General features: G+C 37.5%; 1 protein-coding gene across 1 annotated transcript; it reads left to right on the top strand.

The window, feature by feature from the left end:
- The first annotated feature begins 9,742 nt into the window (after window positions 1–9,742).
- LOC108666328 lies at window positions 9,743–13,372 on the top strand. Its single transcript, XM_018153173.2, has 2 exons — window positions 9,743–9,918; window positions 11,317–13,372. The coding sequence occupies exons 1-2, from the start codon at window positions 9,786–9,788 to the stop codon at window positions 11,946–11,948; spliced, it is 765 nt and encodes a 254-aa protein (XP_018008662.1). The 5' UTR covers window positions 9,743–9,785; the 3' UTR covers window positions 11,949–13,372.
- The last annotated feature ends 5,208 nt before the right edge of the window (window positions 13,373–18,580 follow it).

Genomic DNA, 18,580 nt, shown 5'->3' with positions numbered 1-18,580 from the left:
TAAACTTTGAAGGTTTTATGAGACCAGAAATAAGGGTAGGAGGTGTCACATTAGCGTCCGGGGCTGTCGACTTGAAAGAGCTTTTGTGTAAAGTATGACGATGTTTTCAGGAAGTCTTAGAGGACCGAGGTTGCTCTACAGCTCAACAGATGGAAAAGACTTCAGGCACTGGCAGATGTGGCTTATTTGGTACGTCAGAAATCATATGGTCCACGGTATGTATATTCGTTATGTAAATCATATAGTATGTGCTCGTAAATTAGGTTCATGGTTATATGCTCGACACTGTATATTCATTAATTGTTTTTACGTTCGAATGACACTTGAAGCATGAGGAACGCTAGAGCTGCGAAAAAGCACTAGCATTGCAATTGCATTTATTAAATTAAAGGATTTACGCATAATTAAGAAATCAATGATATTCGGGTTTTCTTCTGGCAATACATTGGTGGTAAAGGTTCATGCTTTTGGAAATTGATATCGGCATTCAATAGTCATTTTCATTTAGTGCTTTCTAGTTTTTTCTAACGTTTTCTACAATGATTTAATATGAAACCAATCAATGAAGTCTCATAAATCAAGGAATTGCTGCTTCAATTTGATTTTAACTAATTTTACGTTTTGTGGAATCGGCTAGAAATGTTTCATCGTAAAAATAAAAAAACTCAACAGTCTAGGAAAACCTTGGCGCTAGAGTCGCAAATTTGTCTCATATCACATGAAAGGTCATGTTATTTTTTTGCGTTCAATAAAAATGTAGAAATGGAGCTCATTTATATTGCTGCCATAAAATAACTTGTTGAGATTCAAACACGTTTACTATTAAACCTTATATTCATTTGAAAATTCTCAACGTTTATAAACTTAATCTTCGATTTATTCTGTTACAGAAGGCTAACGCGAGTGTTGCTCGTTTTTTTGCGAAATCTGTTAATCATAATCTCTGATTAATCCAGATCTATGATTTTTTTTTTCAAAAACTTAGCAGCAAATAACTATCAACGAGAATCGGATACCCACGCATACCTCACGCAAAAAAATTTCATAAATAATATTTAGTTTAAAAAATCTTGTGTTGACCGCTGGGTGGAACACGATAAAGGCAATAGTCAGGTCGAGCTCGTGTAATCGATGTGGCTGTTTGGCGGGCTACCTCAGCCAAATATTTTCCACAGCGCTAAAAAATCGGCAAGATTGAGGCAGCTTGTCACGTACGAGGGGAACCAGTGTTGTAGAGGCCAAATGTTTGACCAGAACTGACGGAATAAGTTCAAGTATTTCATATGGATGTGGTATTTCAGTGTTATATGGAAAAGGTTTTTCAGAGACGTGGAAATGGTATTTGAGTGTGGTTTGGAAAATATCTTTGAGAGGAATGGAAAAAATTTTTCCAGGTGGATGCGTAAATGGGATTTCTGAGGGACGTGATGAAGATTTTTTAGAGAGACGTGGAATTGGAGAGGGGCGTGAAAAAGGTATTTGAGAGTGATGTGAAAATATATTTCAAGGGGATGGGAAAATGTTTTCAGAGGGATGTGTAAATGGTATTTCAGAGGAATGTGGGCAAAGTATTTCAGAGGGATGTGGATTTTTGGTCGACCATTCGTGCAGCTGTGATTTATGGAAATCAGGTCTGTCTTGTATAACTTGGAATATTACCACCCTGTTGGTGCGGTTGCAATTGAGGTGTTTTTTCACATTTTGAGACAGTTTTGTAAAACTTTATTACTGTTAGTGAAATAAACTAATTCATAATTATTACATGCTGAGAAAGCTGAATTAATTTCTACTGGAACTTGTATCTTTTATGCAGGTATGAAATAATTCTGAGCAAAACGTTAATGGCAAAATCACGGCAAGTGAGGGTTAAGTGGCAGACGAAGGTTCGGTGGCAGACGAAGGTTCAGTGGCAGGCGAGGGTTCAGTGGCAGGCGAGGGTTTGGTGGCAGACGAGGGTTCGGTGGCAGGCGACGGTTCAGTGGCAGACGAAGGTTCGGTAGCAGGCGAGGGTTCAGTGGCAGGCGAGGGTTCAGTGGCAGGCGAGGGTTCGGCGGCAGGCGAGGGTTCGGTGGCAAGCGAGGGTAAGGAAAGCCGAAGGTAAGAACAAACTAGGGTACGGGCAGGTGAAGATAGCGACAGGTAAGGATATTTCCCAAGGGAAATTCATGAGCCGTGTCTCCACATTTACCGAGGCAGCGGTCAAGTTATTCACTATCATCGCTTGGCATAGCCATGGGAGCGCAAGCGCCAACCGCCATTTGCAAAGTGCATTTCGACGATGAAGGTCGATGTTTTGTGGCTTTATGTTTTGTTTTAGTTTATCCCCATGTGTCCTTCTTCAAGAATATTTCTGTAAAGAATTTGTAGGAAGTTTTAACGACTTCTTTACGATCTTTAGTCCAAAACATTGTCCAAAATAATAATTATCGGTATTGATGAATGCTTACGCGTAGCAAAAACTTTTAAACATTTTTGTGTTGCGTCTTTATACAAGATTTTGATTTATTGCGTGGTTTGAACTTGAAGTGTTCTTTTTAGTGCATTTTCTCATTTATGTAGAAAAGCGCTAATGTGCTCGTCATTTCTGTCCGTCCGTCCGTCTCCGTCCGTCTGTCTGTCCGTGACTTCACGTTTTCGTCGACGAGAAAATGCGCTCTCTGTCACTCACTGCAGTGAGTACTGAATTATATTTTTCTGAATTTACACAAGAATTTCTATGCGTCTGAAAGTGTTGTTCTCACAACAAATAAATGTTAGCAATAATCTAGAAGAAAATGATCATCAGAACATAATTTTTAGCATATATTCACCTAATATAAGTATGAAGAAGAAATCATTCTCTGACCACCGCTATTGCATTTCCTTTCGCCACTGCTGTGCATTTCCTCTGACCGCCACTATAACATGTCCTGTATCAGCTACTATACCATGTTCTTTTGCCGTCACCTGAACATGTCCTCTGGCAACTAATATATAACATGACCTTTGGCCGCTACTATAACATATCCTCTGGCAACTATTATTTAACATGTCCTTTGGCGCAACTATAACATGTCCTCTGGCAACTATTATTTAACATGTCCTTTGGCCGCCACTATAGCATGTCCTCTGGCAACTATTATTTAACATGTCCTTTGGCCGCCACTATAGCATGTCCTCTGGCAACTACTATATAACATGTCCTTTGGCCGCCATCATGTCCTCTGGCAACTATTATTTAACATGTCCTTTGGCCGCCACTATAGCATGTCCTCTGGCAACTATTATTTAACATGTCCTTTGGCCGCCACTATAGCATGTCCTCTGGCAACTACTATATAACATGTCCTTTGGCCGCCATTAAAGCATGTCCTCTAGCAACTACTATATAACATGTCCTTTGGCCGCCACTATATCATGTCCTCTGGCAGCTACTATATAACATGTCCTTTGGCCTCCACTATAACATGTCGCCAGCCACCACAATCGTATCTCCTTTGGTCACAGCTATTGCATGTCCTTGGTCCACTACTATTGCATGAGCACCAAGTTCCTACAATGCTTCATTGTACCGCATTGATCACACCACGAACATATAGTAAATACAAAGGACCAAATGGCAGGCCAGAAAATAATTAAGAAGGCTTACTATTCTTGGTTTCTGTTGCTTGCTCCTGTGTAATGAATTATTGCGAGTGTAAGGAGTTTGTCGATCCAAATGTTTTGTTGTTAATGAAAGATTGATTGGATAACTGATTTCGTACAAACATAATCTTCGATCACGTTCGAATGAAAGTATTATATTTAAAAATTGAAAATAATCATTGCTTTAATATCAAAAAGGGAAAAATTCGTATGATGACTATGAGAAATAATTATATTTCTATTCACATATTCCAAAGACATCATTATTTATAGTTAAGCTTCCTTTCTCATAATAAAAAGCAGCTTTTATAATGACAATAATATCATAGAAACCAACTAATTAAAGTAAAAACATATCTATACTTTGAAAAATGAAGGACTACATTGCCGCTGAACTTAAAGTTAAATTAAATAGTTAGTTAGACATATTTGTCCATGGTCTCTTTTAAACACAGTCGGGATATCCAGGGGTTAAACTTAATGCCTACTTCACCAAAATTACATGGGACGGTGGATCGCATCAAAAGGAGTAAGGCCTCGAGAACTTAATAAATTGCTTCCCTTGAAGCGAGACGTATTGCCTCTGCACTTACTTTGTTCAACTAGTTCAGGCTTAGTGAGGGAATGTGGGGAGCTGCCTAAGACTGGCACATTGAATTGCTTCTCTGAAGAAAATTATTTGTGAATTTTATTTAAAGAAGGAGTGTTTAAATATTTAAATCACCACAATTAAGGAAATGAAATTTGAATGTTCCAATAACACTATGTATTTATGTACCGTTTTTGTGCTTAGACTTGTTGCCCACGGGAGGAGCCTGCTTGCCGACCATCGGCCTAACTTATGTTATTTAAATGATTACCAAAGTTTCCCAAATAATTAAACTATCATCTATAATCATGTTAATATATTCGAATCGACATTTTGTTCCATTGATGAAGTAATCAGTTTAAATCAAGTTCTTTGGCAATGCGCTACAGTTTTGTGAATTATAGAACACTACAATGAGCTTATGATGAAGAAATAGAACGTAATACAATGCTAAAAATTTCAAACACCTATTATGTTTTACTTGTTGGTCGGCTTTGCAGGATTCTATATTGCTAATGTAATAAAGGCAATTTTTTTGACGGCGCTCCATATTGGAACCTTTATAAATTTAGCAGAAAGTTTTTTACCGGGTAACCATTGAGTTAATTAGTTAGAGACTACGATGTGTCCAGTAATATGGCAAGTTTTTGACAGAAATATTGAAGCATGATGTACGAAGATACAGGGCGATTCACGGAAATTTCCTGCGTTGTATTTCGCGTCAAGCAGCCAGATGTTGCGGGGAGTATTTCATATGGAAGGCAAGGTCATGAAGTTTCATGTCCGCGTATTCAGTATCCACTACGCATTGACCAAGTGAGCAGCGTGCGTTTGCTGTCGAAGCGTACTTTTCTAATGGCCGTTCTATTATCGCTACTCAACGATCATTCCGAACTCGGTTCCGTATACGTGCTTCAGGTGGGAAATCTATTGTTACGTGGTCGAACACATTTAGGGCAAGTGTAAGTGTGAATGCAACAAGATCTGGAAGTCAGCGGGCTGCCACAACACCCGAAAACGCAAAAAGAGTTAAAAAGACGCTTATACGTTCTCCACACGGCGTTTTTGCGTTCAGCTCGCAACACGCTGTGTGGTACGAAAACTCAACGAAGAACACACAAATGATTGACGTATTTTCTTTTTTTACCTAAACTGGCTGAAATGTGACGGATGTCTGCTTACAACATGATGGAGGCACGACCCACACAGCGCGATGTTCAATGGATCTTCTGAGACAACATTTTACAGAGCGCTTTGTCCGGCCTGATCTCCCAATTTGGCTCCATGTAATTTTTATTGTTGGGTTATTTTAAATCAATAGTTTGCAATGACGGTCCAAAAACCCTACCTCATTTGAAGAACAACTTACGAAAAGCCATCGCCAACATACCCGTCAATATGCTTCAGTGAGTTGAACGGAACTTCAAAAATAGACTGACTTAATGCATTGACTATGAAGGCCGTCATTTGTCCGATGTCATTTTTAAACTTAGTGATACCAAAATTCAGGCAGATTTTTATTTAATAAAATTCCTACTGCAATGATAACTTTTATAGTTCTTTCTTTATTGAGCTTTCAAATCAAGAAATTTCCGTGAATCACCCTACAGTAGCTAGAGTGCTGTATTAGGAAAAATATACTAAGAATCTAAGTTACTTCTAAGTGGCTGTTAGTGTCGCGATTCTGATACAGCATTTTTTGTGGCGTGGTGCCTCCAAGAAAAAGTGGGAGGGAATAAAAGGTGGCACAGAGTGGCCAGACAGAGGAAGGCGAAATGGAAAGGACAGTAGAAAACGGAAAAGGCGCTTAGCGAATAATTGGTTTGATTTTGGGCGAGGGGGCATTTGATTGGGATTGCGACGGCTGGGGGGGGGGGTACCTCGTCAGGGTTCATCAGGCGGGAGGAGGGAGGTTTTGATTGAGAGTAGTGTAATCGTATTTACACTATTTACATTATTCAATGTGTATAATTTGCAGCTCATAGTGTCTAGTTATAAAGGCGATGTCGTAACATTTTCAATACAGTGTGGAGTGTGCATAAGCAATTTAAGCTTTTAATTCGAATTTCTTAGGCGCTATTTAACTCTTCCTTGTTTTCTAATTAATGTCTGAAATTTATTCTAAATGTCTGAAATTTATTCCCCAAAACATTTTTTTGTCAATACCGCTATAAAGTCTTTTTCAATCGCTGCATACCATCAGGTATCATTTCTTATCGCTAATTTGTATTATTCTGTATTCGACACTGGACTTCATGCTGAATGAATAATAATAAATAATCATTAATTATCAACTAAGAAGCACTGTTAATGTTCAACTTTAATTTGTAATGTTAATGTTAATTAATTAACACTAGAAATTAATTTGTATTGTCTTATATATAATTAATTATAAATGTAATGTTAATATTTATTTAATTTATCTCTGAGATCAGGGGCTTAACTTGTGTTTACGAATCGTTGCGAAAATATCATGTGTCAATCAGCGAACATTTCTCTTTAGCAACATGCAAATGCCGTAACAAAATTGTGCAAAACCACTAACGACATCGCACCATCAAAAAGATTATTGGGTATCACTATTAGTGCGTGATGTATAATATATAATACATTATAATACAAATAATTAATAATATATAATATATATATTATATAATATATATTACAAATTATAATGTATATAATATACATTATATGCTGTATATAATATATTAGTGTTGCCACTTACCGGTATGTATGATATCCTACCATTTCAGGAGCACGTAAACTGTCGATGTCAGTAGGAAAGCAATGTACTGTCGTATATGCTATATGAATGTATGTATTTTCGTATATGCGGTAAAAAGGAATGATTTTTTTATCTGCATATACTATGAATGTAATGTTGTGTTTGCTAAATGAATGCATTGTAGTGTATGCTGAATAATCTAATGTATTGTCAGAAAAGCGGTAAAAAGGAATGTATTGTCTTTCATGCTGCATATATGAATGCACAGACACGTGTTTGTATTGAGCTGAATAAATGTGTGCTTGTTCTCTATGAGAAGCTGTTATTTGTAGCGCCACTGGACACCATCACGATGTATGAAGCTGTAGGTTTCTTCACAATTCGTGGCGCTTATCAGAGCCTGACGCAATGCATTGCCAGCCCTAGAGGGGCGAGCCTGGTAATCCTGCCAGCTTTATGAGAGGCTCGAGCACGAACTGGGTATTATGGCGTGGTGCATGTTCGGGGCAAACGGCTTCCCGAAGTGGGAATTATGGCGTGATGTTCGGGGAAAACGGCTACCCGAACTGGTTATTATGGCGTGATGTTCGGGGCAAACGGCTTCCCGAAGTGGGAATTATGGCGTGATGTTCGGAGCAAACGGCTCCCCGAAGTGGGTATTACGGCGTGATATTCGGGGCAAACGGCTCCCCGAACTGGTATTACGACGTGATGTTCGGACCAAACGGCTCCCCGAACTGGGAATTATGGTGTGATGTTCGGGGCAAACGGCTCCCCGAAGTGGGTATTACGACGTAATGTTCGGGGCAAACGGCTCCCCGAACTGGTATTACGACGTGATGTTCGGGGCAAACGGCTCCCTTTAACCTGCCTTCTCACAAGTATTTCTCACTATCAAGTATTGGAGACGAGGAAACAGTAGTTGCAAACAAATTCATCTAGATGATTTCAATAGAAATGAAATATTAGTCACTCCGAATTTTAAACGCAATAAATACAAAACTATAAGGAATGAATTTTTGAACTCTGGCAAAAATTTTCTGCACGTGATCTTCGTCAGGCAATTAACGAAATGCTAGATTCTCGAAGAAAATCAGAGATCCCGCAAAAATAAAACTTTGCTGGCTAGCAACCGTTGCTAGCTCATAGGTTATAATACCAATTAGAAAAATAAACCAAACCAGAATTTATATTCTTCACGGAAGCTGTTATCACTTCCCGGACGTGCCAGACTATCGGTGCTGAGCGACATAGTATCGCCGACGTCATTCAGTAAATCCTCTTAATGAAAAGTAAACTTCGGTGGCCGGGCTGCGGCAGCGATATCGAATCAATTGGATAATTCCAATCTCAGCCCCGATAATTCCTTCACTCAACGCAAATTTATTTCATGGAACCGTGCGAATGCTAGCGTAACTCAATCTGGAGTCCATCAATCCATATAACTTTTCCTGACGCAAGTTAACAAAACTTGATTTACTTCGGGGGTATGCTAACGATATTTAATTTTACCCTAACTCAGATAAAGACGAAATTCTATTACTTACACGAGCGTGAATAATAATGTAACGAAAAAAAACACTAGCTGGTCTACCGGGACATTCCTCAAATGGAATTTATTTCTAGTCTCAGATTATTAAAATATTAATCATGTTTACTTATTCCATCTGGGTTCTTTATTTGTAAAAGAGGCATATATTTTTTGCACCGCATCAAGTTGGCGTCGCGTGTAACTGGAAACACATAAAATATCTGAAAATAAGAGACATTTTTGATTATATTTAAGCGTATATTTAAAGGAAATCATTATTTTATCGTAGCTTAATTTCGTTTTCATTTTTAATTCATCGATGTCAATCTTAACTATCAAGTACTGCCCAAATATCCATCCATACATTCATAGATTGTTACATGAATCTTATATTGGTCAGTCATTATTTTTAATAATTGAAACTATTTTTAATAAAGTACCACTATTTGAAAAAATACAATAATGAAAACTTTATATTTCTAGCGGAGAATTGATAGAACTCAAATTTCCTATTTTATTTCCCATTGAATTCGGAATATTCATTAAAATATCAAATAAATTCTAATTTTACTCCCTCGATTTGAAATAAGAGTTGATTTGAAATAAAATAGCGCTTTGAATTTTTTTGTGAGGAAATTCTTATGCACTTTCGCGTGGGAAAACAAAGTATGCATTTATTCAAGAATTTCGAATTCGAACAAACCATAGAATTTTAACGAAACTGCGTTCGCAATTTTAACAAAAGAACAGGAGGCTCGTTAGAACGTGTCGTCCAAACAACCCGCTGGGGCCCAAACTTGCTTCCCTAATGCCAGTTGAAAAATTTGCCGCTCGACACGATGCACAGGTTTAATTGAGAGTGCATTCGTAGGTTGGTACGAGCGAACATTGAACAAAAAAAATCGTGATGAAAAAGTGCATTTATCAGCTGAGTTTGTGCGCTCGCAGTCTACAGAACAGCTGCCTTGTATCCTTAAATTCAATAGCGCGCCATAAACTCCGCCCCGCGTGGCACTGGGAGCAGCGTCAGAGGCTACGGATCATAGCGGAAATCCGTCCAGAATTATGGCATCACTTGCGGGCGCAGCAATAGCGGTTAAGTATTGTAGCGGAAAACCTTTCAGGATTGCATCACGACACAAACCAGAATCCGGTGTTTACGCACTTTCCGTAGATCTCATTTGTATTTGCACATCTTGCGAAAGAAATATCGTGCACGCACGCAGCTGTTCCGGAGTATAGAAAAACCCTGCGCATTACGTCAGAATCTGGGAGTTACCAAACATGCGCCGCAGCGTCAGTGTGCGGCCGGCATGGACGATGAGAGGGTGATTGCGGCCGTGCAGTGTCGGCCGCCTTTGTACGACAAAAATCATCCAAAACATTGTAACAGAGAACTAATCCGCACTCTATGGGAAGAGTGTGCCACGGAAATCGGTGGCAACAGTGAGTAACTATAAGTTTGTCTGTAGTATAGTTTTCTGTTAATGAATGTCTGCTGGCCTTGAAGCAAGCTCTTGTGTCTGGTGCTGCTGCTCCCGCACCGACATTTGCGCTTTAAAATAAAGTCTGGCAACTTGTGGCAGCCTCTGCTTTCATCTCCTGTAACTGTTCTCTTGTCCCTGTCTCATCTCCTGTCCCAAACGAAAGTTTATCCTCAGCTTGAACCTCAAATGTAATTTTACAGTTTTATTTTTTTGTTAAGCAATTCGTACGTTAAATGAAGCAAGATTGTCAAAGGAAATGTCTGCTACCGCCACGCAAGCAAGAGATTTGCCAGAGCAAAAACTTCTCGGAGATGGGAACATTATCGTGTTTTCCAGGTGGCAGTTTCGGTGCTTGCAACAGAATTGCAATCGTTACACTCTGATTTTTGCAGTCACTGAAATAGTTTCTTACTGTTTGATGTCTCATCGAATTTTTATAATAGAGGTAATTTCAAATTGAGGATTGCATTAACCGCCAGCGTATGATTTTTGTCATGCATCGTAAACTATTAATTCCCGAGAACTATCAATAAATGTTATAGTTTAAGTCTTCCCGCTTCCTAAATTTAAAGAATGTTAGGGGATTTTTTCCGTGCGAATGCGGCTGGAAACTTACGCTCGCCTGAGATGATGGCGCTCCATGCCATCATCGATTTGTTCTCTGGCCGAGCGTTGCCGTTTGAGTAGAATCAATGCATTGCCGTTTGTGAGTGAAATAAATGTATGCTGTCCATAAGTAGAATCAATGCATTGCTGTTTATGAGTGAAATCAACTTATTGCTGTCCATAAGTAGAATCAATGCATTGCCTTTTGTGAGTAGAATCAATGCATTGCTGTTTGTGAGTGAAATCAACTTATTGCTGTCCATAAGTAGAATCAATGCGTTGCCTTTTGTGAGTAGAATCAATGTATGCTGATTTCACCGAACAGCCTCAACTCGTGGCCTTGAGTGAAAAATTTAAGTTTTTTGTTCCTATAGTACAGTTTCGATTGTTTTTAAAATATTATTTAGATAATTATATCCGATAGTAACTAAGTTTAAGAACATATCTACCAAATTAGGTTAGGTTAAGATTAGGATAAGGTTAAAAATTTTATCCTAAGGTTAGGATAAAATTACCTATTGTAATCCATGCACGGCTGTTGGTCGCTTCAAGATTTTTCGTTAAAATTTTTTGCACTGAAAGTAAATCTCAGTCGTTTATGAGAATGCGGTCTTTGGATGGAAATTATTAAATAACTAGAATTAAAGGGCCCTTCTGATTTCCTAGGTTTCCATTCACTGCATTTAAAAATATGTTTTATTTCCTCTTTGGGGAAACGTACTAAGATTTACTTTCTGATACTTATTTCCAGTCGACCAAGTGAAGCGGAGATGGGCTTACCTGCGAGACTACTTCACCAAACTCTACCGCCTGTCGAAAATTCCGTCCAGCCGAAGAAAGAAGTGGCCGCTTTTCGACAGCATGATGTTCATAGTAGGTGACGGCCGAGACTTAACCGAGGACTCTGGTCTTGAGGAAACGTACCCTATGCATTCACAAAATTTCTCTTTTCTATCACATGGGAACCAAAAGCCTTCTAATATTATGAACATAGAAAATTGTGATTCGGAGGCTGTAAAAGAAGAAATTGATGGACATGAAAATTCTCTTTTAGAAGCCACGCCAACAATCAACGTCAAGCGCGGTAGACTGGATTTCGACGCGTATCTTGAAAGAGGAAAACAGGATTCTGCATACCACTCCACCGAGCCTTTTGTATATATGAATGAGAAAGAATATACGAAAAGCTTCAAGCCAGAAGATGAAGACGACGACTTATGTTTTTTCAAGAGTCTTATGCCGATGCTTAAGAAATTAGACGATATCGAGAAAATAGAGTTCAGGATGGCAGTTCAAAACACTCTACTTGAATGCATGAAGAAAAGAAGAGACCGGGAGCAGTCAAATTCAAGTGATTTCTCGGAAGAGAAAGTCTTCCAATAGCAATGCCATGATTTCAGATTGCGATTTTAGCTGTCCATGATTAGTTTCAGATTTCTAAATTTTGGTTTCGATGAATTTTGAAAACCTCTTCAGCAATCTCCTGAATTTCAACTGCTGTCATTACATCGGAAAAGTTTTAGCTGAAAAAGTAAAAGTATTAAAATAAATAACTCTCTCTGTAATTTTCCCAACGGTTTTACAGTAAAAAAGTATTGTTGGTATCTTCACGATTAGTGAGTGAAAAATAATTCAGCTCAACGCATACAATGTTCAGGATTTTATTGGATTTATGCTTTTGTTTTGTAAGTGAGCTCCAACAGCAAATATTCGAACAAATTTTACAACTAAAGCCTTAAACGAATTACAGACACTAATGTTTATGGAAATTTGTTTGTGATATTCGTTGCTTATTTTGGTAATATTTTAACATATAACCAAAGAAGTTCCATGGAATCTGAATGTAACGCTTTAAAATGATGATCATATGATCAGTTTGTTGTACAAATTAGTACAGAATGCTTGTACTATTTACTGTGCATGCAACCACTGCCGCAAAATTTGAATAAAAAAGTTACTATGAGTCGCTAAGTGCTGCAATTAGAGATTAAACTTAGTGCGTTTCAAATATAAAATCGTTTTCGTTTTAATAAGAAATGCAAGAATGGCTGTAGCCAATTCTAGTGATAATTTTTTCATTTTCTGTTTCAAGTTTTGAGAGAATGATACGTTGTTCTATAAACGTCTTGAACTTCTGCGATGGTTGCAATAATGAAACAGTTTGCTAACTATAGATTAACTGCGTGATTTTTTAATGTCCGCAAATCGCAAAAGTTCATCGAGTTTAGGGAACGTTTGAAACTGTAATAGTAATTCATTCTTCGTTCCCTCACGGTAAGTTACTTATTCTGTTATTCTGTATTAAATTTTTTGTGTGCGTAACGAAGCCTGCCTTCAAGTGTTTACAAATTTTACAATCAAATTAATTGTACCCAAATGATTTCAAAATTATTTATATTAAGGCTAGCCGTTATTACCGTTAGGAAAAGCAAGGCTCATTTGAGATTAATTAGCTGCAAAGAGCATAAGTTCATGCGTTAGAATTTGAAAAAGTTGCCGGGATGTTTGAAGGTCAGTACGGAGTGTCTGTCCTATAATATCATATTCTGGCAACTCGGTAAAAATTATTTAAGAATGGAAAATATCAGTGGAAATGACTGTTACATGAACATCATGGAAGATCTCGCTCTTGAAATAAAATGACTGAATTCAGTTTCGAATATTGTTCTTTTATATTGTTTAAGGATCGAAAAATGAGATGAGATAGGTTCGAAATTTTTAGTACACTGGATATAGTTTACTGTTGTACGATTGTTTATTTGGACCATTTGAAATTTCAGGCTATACTCTTATCTTGTCTTATCTTGGCTGTGCTATTGTTATCTCCGATAGCAATAAAATAACTTATTTGTATAGGTTACAAGAAAAAGTGAATAAATTTTTGCAATATACAGTACATGACTATTATTTTTTCGCCATAATGTGCTATGTTTAGCTACCAGAGTTTCAAGTTTTTCTTCATGGGAATCGACTACACTATTCGTAGGAGATACCGATGTGAAATTAAGCGTTGTGGTTTGTTCGTCTTCATCGCAGGCTAAATTGACGTGGTCTATCTTTAATGTCTACATCATTTAACCTTAATAAGAAAGTCACGCTATGACTAAAAAAAACGAAACAAATTTTACCTGTAGGGATTCACATAGACCTATTGCTAACAAAAGCAGCACAATTTTATTATGAATTTGTTAATTCTATGACTGACTATATTTGTTCAAAAACCGGAGCCCGGCTTTTCTAAATTCGAAATTTAAAACCCTGTAGTGAAGTTGACCTTACCGAATGCATAACTAAGTAGTTGACACGAATTAACGCGTTAGCCTGTGCAAGTTGTCACAATTACTCGACCTGAGGCTGCAATAAATCTCAGCGCCGACGTGCATAGTTCACCTAATTAGGATGCATTCCTTCGCACCTGTGATTGCTTAGGGAGAGGTTTTGCAGTGCAAAGGATATAGCGCGAGTTAGGAGAACGTGCGACACGTAAGTCAGTAATTCCGACATTAAGCAATTTGCGTGATGAACGAAATGATAAAGTAATAATAAATAAATAAAGTAATAAACATTTAGCAAAGCTCATTGCGGTCAAAATCTTGTGTGCCGTTTTCAATCTATTAGATGTAACATTAGTGACAGGGAAGAGTAAATATTATTTAGGAATCATATACGTCTATAGTTCAGGTCGCCCATTCCAACCCCATTTTTCATGGCCATGCTACCTGCAGAAATTATCGCTGAGCTGTTATTTACGGGTTCAATCCCGCAGGCAGCGTTGGAAATTCTAGTCGATATCGGCGTGGCTGAGTGGCTAAGAGCACCAGGATTGGAATAGCGAGTTGCGGGTTCCAATCTCGCATTGCTGTGAGAAATCTCCGATGCTTAGAATCCGCGTTAAACCAAACATGCTAATCTGATTTTATTATGCCATATTTTAATACTATACAATATAAATTGGAACGACTGGGTAATTGTAGTTTCGAATGTGACTTGGATGTGAATTCCACAATTTTTAAACCATCACAATATAATCGAGCCTCTAATTAATAATGATTTTTTTAAAATAATTTTCTCTCGTAAAAACTTTTTTTCTGTTCATATGTTTTAGTTTTCATGTAGTTTCACACACATAAGGGTCATAGATCCGGCTTAAAGAATATACTGCTCACTCATGCATTGTGGTAATTATTAGTACTAATTAGGATTAGTACTGCTCACTTGACATTCGAAATTAGATGACCAACTTAACCCTACACCACCGTATGTCACTCTCCGGGAACATAACTTTCAACTTAAATTATACGTTAACATATCGAGTGTAGCTATTTGAGGACGTTTGTTTGCAACAGAGAACATTCTAAAGTTGTACGTGGCTGCAACCATCAGTGTAAGTCATTTTGCGCTCCCTAGAACGTATCCTTTTTGGGAAGTTCATGGGCTTGTGACAATATTGCTCCGGTTACTCATGTCAGGCGGTAGAGGGTTTAAGGGGAGGCTTGCGTCAAGTTCCCTCAGCTTTCGTCCTCACCTTGTTGAATTAAAATGATTGACATTTGTCTGAAGTGATGTTTCGATGTTTATTAAATTTCTATCAAACACTTTGATTGAATTCTTTGCCTTTCTGAGGTTCCCGCTTGCAAAGTAATAAAATCCGATCAAATCTATATATTATTCAAGTCTATATATTATATCAAGTCTTATTCAAGTCTATATGTTATTTATCACCATTCTACCTGCTTGGTGAAATTGAGTCCGTTGACGGGAAACCTGAAATTTTAGTTTTTTTTTTAATTGACTTAAACAGTTGATTGTCGATTAATAATCGAAAAGTCGATTATCGAGTTTAATCTATAAATTGATGATCAAAATGTGCCATGCCGATTCAACTAGGTGGCGTTACAAGTAAAATATAAAATAAACATGAAGATTAGAACAAATTCGATGCTTAACCTGCCCAAATATTGTTATTTTATTTCCAACGTTGAAAGAGCGACTGGAGCCGGGCAAATCTGTGAACATCTGCTCTGTATCGGCTCAGCTGAGGCATTGCTAGTCTGATCGCTCGCTAAATTTGCACACGCGGTCATTGTTACCGTTTGCTGGCAGCCGGAAATCCAACCAAATATTGAAATATATTGTGGAAAAATTGGACGGAACCGAGCGGACTTAGCGATGTTATAGGGTGAATTTTCAGGGGAATCTTTGACGGACGCTAAATTTTTAGAGAGCTTTTTATATCATCTCTTATTTATCTTTTGATGAATAGTAAGCCTTATCAAATGGTAACTCTTGTATAATTCAGAGAGTTATTTAGAACTTGGAAAACACAGTTATTTACCCGAGCTGACGTGGAAGCTGATGTTTACGAAAATTGGCTTTATCTTTTGCTTCGTCAACGAAAGTGGAAGCCATGACAACTGCAAAAAAGTCTCAAATTTGTGAATTTCAGCGCGATTGCCATCGTGCTGCGCCGCTCATTAGAGCGAGAGCTTTTAGGATATTTTTGAAGTGCATCGAACTAAATTGAGGGTAAAATTGGCTCCCTGGATCCTGTTATTTATTCAACGCCGCTGCCAAAAGAGCGTCAGAAGCTTCAATCAAAGCACGGCAGCTTCATCCACCCTTCATTTATCAGGTACATAATTTACCCGTGCATTGAGAAGTGATTGAAAGTGTGCGCTGTTCTTTAGAATTAATAATTTAATAATATTCCGTTGAAACTTGAGCGGATATTTAGATTTTAAAACGAGTGATGATTTGGAAACTATAGCAACACTTGAACATATATGGGTATATTACATAATGTCTTGTATTACGCATGCAGTTATTTTATTCGAGTATTACGAAAGTAATAGTAGTAAGTAAGTAATAGGAGTAGTTATCCTCCTTGAAAGTAAGTAGTAATAATTTGCGTGTTCCCCCGCTCATGAAAATTAGTCAGAAAATTCGAAAGTATGAAATAATTCCAACAATTCTTCATTTTCCTTCCGTTAATATTTCATTATAATATTTTGAATAGAGCTCAGTGGTGTGCTAAGTCCTGTTTCAAAATTTATTTTACATTTAAGATGAATAAAAATTTAGGAAAAAACTTTGGAGGACGAACCCATCAGATATCTAATTTGTTGATAGTCAATTTTATTGAAACGAAATGTTCGCACTTGATATTTACTGAGATAAATTTAAAAAATTAAGTTGATAAATTGATTATATCGTTCGTTTGTCTACTTGAAACAAAAATATATGGGTTAAATATCATTCATCACGCATATAAATTAAAATTATGTAGTGAAATTGCTTCAAATATGAGTAGTTTGTTTAACACTACAGTAGAATATCAATTGCATAGATGAGATAGTTGGTAACAAAGTATGTATGATTAATGTTTTGGCGAACAAGGACGTATCAGATTGAACCTTAATAACTTTAGACTTGAACATTTTCAACTTGAAAATAAAGATTTTATTACAAGCTACAACAAGCTACAGAGTCCGATTCCCTGTGTGCTCACTGTGTGCAGTGATGATGAATGATGTTTGTTCCTCCCCACATCGTTCGTTGCGTGCGTTAAATTTTAAGACGTACTTACGCTATTTTGTCGCCATGCCAACGCGCAATGATTCGTCGTGTGGTCGTAAATGGGTAATGATTACGAAGTGATTACCACGTAAATGATCAATGGCATTCATCATGCGGCCGTAAGTGAGCATTTGAACAGGATTTTAATGATGTGCTAACATCACGGTGACGAGGGCACACAAAAAGAAGACAGAAGCTTCCACACTTCGAAATTAATGCATGAAGCTTATTATAGATTTATTTAATGTACTCGGAGTCGTTATACGCACGGTTAACAATCTTAATAAAACAGTAAATAGCAAAAAAATATATAACTCATAACTCACTGCAGTGAGTGACAGAGAGCGCATTTTCTCGTCGACGAAAACTTGAGGTCACGGACGGACGTTACGTGTAACAGACAGACGGACATGGTAGCACAATAGTGCATTTTTTCCTCAAATGAGAAAATGCGCTATAATAAGAAAACGAACGTTCTGAGTGACCAGTGCGTGAGAGGAGCGAATTCACTTTGCCCTCCAAACAGACGGAAAAAGGCAGCAAGATTAAGATAAGATTTTACTTTATCGAATGTACTCCAACTGATAGAATACTACTATGTGCGGGATAATCGCCATGATATGGTAGAACATGATGTCGTATCATGATCGTGTGACGTAAGATAGACATCTCCGTATCGATATGCCGCATGAATCTTTTCGGTTGAGGCTCAATAGAAATTGCATTGACTTATAAATTATGATTATGAAATCCCATAAATTAATGAAATTATGGAATGAACATCGGCAGCTCCACGAATGGCACATAAAAACAAAATTCATACCACCAACCTTTACCAGGACCAAGGCTTGATCTCCCGTCTAATTTACCACAATTTTCTCATATTTCTCATTTCACAAAAGCCTCAAAAGATCCCCTTCATACATCTAGGAGCCCAAGAGCCGTTGAACTAATTAAGGAACTTGTTTCCGAGCCTCTGCATGGGGGAGTTTTTTTGCGTCGCAAATTTTTTTTTTCTGAATTCCGGCCTAAAAAAGTTGTCATTAAGGCTTAGTAAGAGGGCCAAGCGAGCACTTAAGAAATAATATTAATAAGTGGCTTAGGTCATATCAATTCATCTGGCGTTTCGTAAAGAGTAGTAATGATATAGTTTATTATTATTATTTCTATTTACGTGTAACCCAGCAGGCAATGTCAGGTTGAATCAACGTTGAAACAAAAAAAAACTCACGACGTTGAATTAACGTTGAATATTAGTTTAAAATGAAAATTGAAGCAACGTCATTTTTCAACGTCTTTCATTTCGATGTTGTTTCAACTCTGAAATCACGTTGCATCTGACGGTAAGATCGCAAAAAATATGCGATTTTGAAGTCATAACTTTACGAGATTTCAACGTTGAAACAACGTCGAAATTTGCAATGTTTAAAAAATGACGT

The sequence above is a fragment of the Hyalella azteca genome, unplaced genomic scaffold (assembly GCF_000764305.2).
Source record: "Hyalella azteca isolate HAZT.00-mixed unplaced genomic scaffold, Hazt_2.0.2 contig5432, whole genome shotgun sequence".
Taxonomy (NCBI): domain Eukaryota; kingdom Metazoa; phylum Arthropoda; class Malacostraca; order Amphipoda; family Hyalellidae; genus Hyalella; species Hyalella azteca.
Note: the sequence above shows the minus strand (reverse complement) of the source record. Positions and strands in the feature narration are given on the sequence as shown.